Below are 6,000 nucleotides of genomic sequence, written 5' to 3'. Positions count from 1 at the left end.
TGCCTGATAGCAAAATGATCCTGTCCTGGATAGACTGAACAGCAAAATCCAGTCTTGAAAATTTAGTACATTTTACGTCACATTTTAAAACCTTCTTGAGCAGTGCTGAACAATATAAACTTAGCAGAATTTAAGTGTACTTGGACACCTTTTATTTTTAAAACATTACTACTTATATCAGTTTTTAAAGTTTTTTAAATGATTTTTCTCCAGCATAATTACACAAAATATATTTCAATTTTTCAGAAAAACCAAAAGAGTATATTTTATGTTTAATCTCTAGCAGTTGGCAGTTTAAAAAAAAGTTAATCAAAATGAACATTTTCATTTAATTTTTTCCAGTGAACCAAACTGATTTTTTTTTAAACTAAATTCTAGTTTTACTAAAATTACACACTTCATTTACATTTTCATTACACAAACTATTTCTCTATAAATATAAAGGAGTTGTCTCCTGTACTAGAAATATCCTTCAACTGAATTCTCTTAACCTGCAATAAGAAGCAAGTATGGGTTTGTCTACACAGGCTGTGGAGTGAATTACGTTAGGGAAATTTTAATGTGTATCAGCAGGGTATACACAGACCAATTAGTGTGCAACACGCTGGTATGCTTTAGAAATCCTACCCCCATAGTGCACACTGCTGCACCATGTGTGTAAACAAGCCCTTAGTAATCTTACAGACATATAAATTATATACATTTATACTATAAAAACCTGAACATTAGGGATAGCATATTAATGTGTCAAAGTATTTATTAATTTTAGTCTTCTTCCTCTTCTTGATGTCTACGTTGAAAATTCAGCGTTGTTTGTCCTCTTTCAGGATCTTGCATTCGGAGGATCCGAATAAGGCCACTTGTAGGTAGGGAACTAGAAACAAAACACACTATTTAAATTATGACCCTTGCGAATGCGTTAATGTTTCTGCCAATTTGACTCTCCATTACCTGTTTGCCTTACATGACAGCAATTTTTCTTTGATCATATGAAACAGTAAAATGGAGTGAAATTCTGGCGCTACTGAAGTGAATAGCGAAGTTTCCACTGACTTCAATATGTCCAGGATGTTAACCCCTAGCCTTTACGAGCTGTGAACTCTATATATTTTATGCAACAATACCACTTTTATTCCAACCCCAAAATTTTAAAATCTAGACTGTATAAATTATACAAATTGAGTTTTAAACTGAAAGCACCAACTCCAAGAGAAATAAAATTAGTGCTCAAACACCCCTTAAAGTTTACATTTACCTTAGATCCTGATGCGACAAACACACACTCAACCCAAGTGTAGTTATGCACATATGTGTATGCAGGATCCAGGCTTTAAATTGTGGCAACAAAATAGCTTAACTGTACTTTCTTTGCATTTTTGTTTCCATTATATTAGTGTTCCTCCATATTAATACTGCAATTAAATGCATATACTTTAACAAAATGTAAAATTTGACTTCATAATACTTCACTTAAATGTATGAAACCATATAGCTAGAATACGATCAAATGGTGAAGTCCAACATTCCTAACTAAATATAGCTTCATAAATTATTCAGAAAGGTATTAGCTTTTTAAAAATATTATGATAGAATATAATTCTATTCTGCTCCTAAATTAATAAGACATTTATAAAAAACTAAATTTCAACATAAAGGCTTTAATTCCATCCATATCTTCTGGTGACTTCTTGATGGTTCACATTTCATATTCAAAAAAGTTATTAGCATTAATGCCTTTATTAATACTAACTTTGATTTTTTATTATGTGATTTTACTTATTCTAAATATTGATTATCCATGGAAAAAGAGTCCCCTATATTTATGGAAAAAACCCATAAAACAACCACAAACCTTCCCTGTTATGTCAACATTTTTCTTATAGCTACCTAATTTGATTAGATTAAGTTTGTGATCTCCTTAGATATACAGTACCGTATTTCCTTTTCCTGGGTTATAACATTACCATGTTGACTTACACTAACTTATCTTGAGCGGGGTTTGTGGGGACTTTAATTGTGCTCTTAAATCCTAAATGCCTTTAAAAAAAAAACCAACCCAAATGCTTGATAGAATAGCTATGATACATCTATAGCAAACTTGCTCTGTGTTCCACCTCAGGCACATTCTTGTGATAAAAACATTCCCTGTTTTTTTTAAAGTTATGTAACATTTATTTCTGCTCACATTATTCAGAGCGACAGACACTAAGACTAGCATCAATTGTATTTCATATATATCCTACTCTCCATTTCCCAAAGAAGGAATTTTTTTTTTTTTAATAACCATGTCCAGTATATATTTAATCATTAGTTTTCAGTAACTTAAGTATGCTATCCTCATCTTCAGGGACAGATTGTGCTTCACCTCACATAGCTGCATAGATTAAGGGGAGATGGTGCAAGCAGTATTCCACACCTGTCTCTTGGGTCCTTGCAAAAGGGCCAGGCACAAAACCAGATCCTCATGGTTCATGAGCATAAGGAGAGACATCTTTATTGGCACCAGTGTGGCTAGTAAACATCAAATGAGGAGGGGCTTGTAATCAATCTACCCTCCTGACTGATCTGATTGAAGCCAGGAGGGTGCTCTAATAGAAAGCTCAAAAGGAACTTCTAGATGTTTAATGATCATCAAGCTCAAACCTACAGACTCTCAGAGGTGGAGATACAACAGCCATTCTTTCCTAAACTATTTTACATAAGGATGCATGAAAACAGATCACTGAAAAGCAAACCTGTCGACTCACTTAGACATAACAGCATTTCTGAGACACCATGGCACAAAAATAGTAAGTAATTCCTGGCCATCAAACTATATAGTACTCCTGGGGGAATGCTGCACCAAAATATTTTAAAATTCTGCACATAATATTTTAAAATTCTGCATATTTTATTTGTCAAAATAACACTACATAATTACACCAGTTTCAATTATTTTGGTAATTTATTCCAAAATACCTGTCAGCAAGTATGTCTGTAACAATACAGACACACAAAATTTCCCCCAGTAGTAGAGAGTTAATGAAACCCCTATGACAACCCAGTTCCTGTTTCTCTAGTCCCTTCCCCACCCCTCCAGAGTTCAGCTGGGGGGCCAGACATCCACAACCCTTCTCCGGCAGAACCCAGCCACGGGGGCCTCCCTAACCAATACATCCAAACAACCTTTCCCCCTCCACGCCTGAGCCTCCCCAGGGCCCAGATACCCACACCCCGTTACCCTCCCAGAGCCAGCTGCAGACCTGCCCCTGATATCCACACCGCCTTCCCCCCCTCAAAGCCCAGCCACAGAGCCCACCCCCCACAACACCCACACACCCTCCGCCCCAGAGCCGAGCTGCAGAGCCCCCCATTGCCCACACACCCTCCCTCCCCGTGAGAACCCAGCCCTGGGGACCCCCCTGCCCAGATACCCCTCTCCCTCCCGCAGAGCCTAGGGATTCAGAGGGAGAAACAGCCTGATGCTCAGTGCCAGGCTTGCACAGTTTCCTGTATGATGCCCTGTCCTTCCCTCAGGGCATGCTGGGAATTGCAGCTGCCAGGAACTCTCTAGCTCCCTCCCCCCAGCAGTGTCTTCTGGGAGCTGGGCTCTGCCAGGTCCAGCAGCCCCTAGTGGCAGCAAGCAGCACCGCAGCCCATTTCTGTGGAAGAAAGGAACTTGTGCACGCACAATGTTAATTTCTGCAAAATTCTGCATTGCGCATTGGCGCAGAATTTCCCCAGGGAGTAAATATAGGGAAGAAACCTGGTCACCAAGGTGGAGGAATACTACAGTTGCACTGGCTATCAAATGAAAATTTCTAAGGACAGAATATGTGTAGCTACAAAATCCGGTCCACAATATTAACAATAGTAGGGGTGAATTAACAGCTTCTGAATGAGTGAACAAGTCAGAATGTTGCAGGAGATGAGAAAAGCAACAAAATCTACTAAAATAATGAGAGAGAACAATAGAGAACAATTACTCCAGATAAAATGGTTTACTGTAACAGTAAAACAGCTTGGAGAAAGTCTGATATCTTAAGCAAATTACTTCTTGGAATAGTTTCTTCTGGAGCATACAGAGGAGAGATGACTTTGAATTAATTTTAAGTAACATGGGAAGTGGTTCAGAGAGCTAATGTAGTGAAGACACTAAGGCGACATCTACACTATAAGCGTGGGGCCTGATTCCCAGCTTGTGTAGACATACTAGTGCTAGATCTCCGCCGAGCCTGCATGCTAAAGTCGTAGCGTAGCTGTAGTAGCACAGGCAGCACCAGCCCAGACGGGCAGCTCCAGCTATGTACCCGCAGGGTTTGCCCTCGGGGCAGCGAGCACAGTGCCGCTGCTGCTGCTACCCATGCTACCACAGCTACACTGCTATTTTTAGCGTACTGGCTCCGATGAGAGTTCGTGTATGTCTATGTGACCTGGGAACCACACCATCTCTCACAGTGAAGATGTACCTTAAATAAGAGTGACCACAGTATCTTGAAACTTGAAATCGTTGAAGGAGAATGGAGTAGGGAAGCGAACAAATACTAAAAATCCCCAATTCATCATGGTGGCCATTTAAGAATGCTTTTGATGCTGATATCCTAGGCATATATACTGTGAAAAAAGTCTATTGCCTTCTTTCTTACGTATCTATTTAACATTTCTAGTGCACTTTTTGAGCGAGGAAGTTTAAGGAAAAATGATTACCTCATGCTCTGTGGGGTGAGCAAAATGAATTGTCGATGACGTTGAGAATCTGCCATCTTGAGCATCATGTCCATTGCAATTCTTCTATTAACCATGTCCTAAGAACAGAGGATTGATCAGTTACTGATATTTAGAATATATTTTTATTGTCTTGCATTTCTGTACAGACAAGCTATTAATATAAACATCTGCAAAAACTTAATTAAGTTTGGAGATATTTTGCTAACACAATTATTTAATTAACTAACTAAAACATGTACACTGAAATTCCATCAAAAAAAAATCTACATCAAGAGAACATGAAGGTTACAGTCAAGCACTGAAATTCAAGAAGTGAATAGAGGCTGTGTGCCTGTCATTACCACTATCCCTTTGCATATGTGTATTATGATACAGCCTTCAATTACATACTCAACATACGATATCTTAATACATCATACCCTTTTCTACTACTTTGGATACGTACAGCCCCTTATGCTACCATACACCACTCAGCATATGCTTAAGAGTGCTTGGTAGTCACTTATATACAACATGCACAATGTACAAAGCACAGACTCCTACAATGACCTGCCTCCCCTTTGCTGTCAATTACACAAATGGACCATACAAAGATGTAGAAAAACATGCATGTATATCGTATTTGAAAACCAGAATATGACCATGAAATTAAAGACTGTATTGTAATGCACATGCGCAGTGGTGTTGTTACCTATGCTGTCCTGATCACTTCACCGTGCAACCTTAAAAGTTCTCTCAACAAAGTTTCTCACTGGAATTTTCTAGATTTGTTTGTTTTTAGGACAATGTTCAAAGAACAACTGAATTACATCACAAAAACCCCAAATCGGGTAGGAAGTTGGCATTTTTGTTTGAGGTACATACACTGCAGAGTGTCTGTATCCTGCCTGTCCAGATTCATGATATTTTGTAAAACCAACGTATACAATGCATCTATCATGCAAGGTCTTGAAGCCATAAATGCCCATCCTCAACATAATCCATGATCATGTTCTGGTCAGAGAGGTAATCAGCTATAACAGAGGAAAGATGAATGGCAACCACTTGGCTCGCCACTGACAAATTGAACACACACTACAAAGCAGTCTGCCTGATCTCCACAGAGACATCCTTTGGTAGGCAGATGCTGTACAGGGTTTTCCTATATACATTCTTTATAAATCAAGAAAGAAGATAGGAGTGTGTATTGCTATTTTGATATTAACTCATCGGTGTTTCAATAGCTTCGGAAGAACTCTGGTGTATAAGCGTGGAGAGGGACGTAAACCTACCTCACGTTTCCAAGAAACAACA

At 38.7% G+C, this 6,000-nt stretch overlaps 1 protein-coding gene across 2 annotated transcripts in view; it reads right to left on the bottom strand.

Annotated features, from left to right (window-relative positions):
- Window positions 1–323: 323 nt before the first annotated feature.
- Window positions 324–6,000, bottom strand: part of SMC6 (structural maintenance of chromosomes 6) — an 84,383-nt gene continuing 78,706 nt past the window's right edge. For both annotated transcript variants that reach the window (XM_084622356.1, XM_084622355.1), the window contains exons 26-27: window positions 4,687–4,784; window positions 324–874 (exon numbers count right to left, since the gene is read on the bottom strand). In XM_084622356.1, coding sequence (XP_084478482.1) covers window positions 766–874; window positions 4,687–4,784 — 207 coding nt within the window. In that variant the 3' untranslated portion in view covers window positions 324–765. The remainder of the gene's footprint in view (window positions 875–4,686; window positions 4,785–6,000) is intronic.

The sequence above is a fragment of the Lepidochelys olivacea genome (assembly GCF_965140295.1).
Source record: "Lepidochelys olivacea isolate rLepOli2 genome assembly, chromosome: 3".
Lineage (NCBI taxonomy): Eukaryota > Metazoa > Chordata > Testudines > Cheloniidae > Lepidochelys > Lepidochelys olivacea.
The sequence above is the reverse complement of the archived record's forward strand: the minus strand, read 5'-3'. Positions and strand labels throughout refer to the sequence as shown.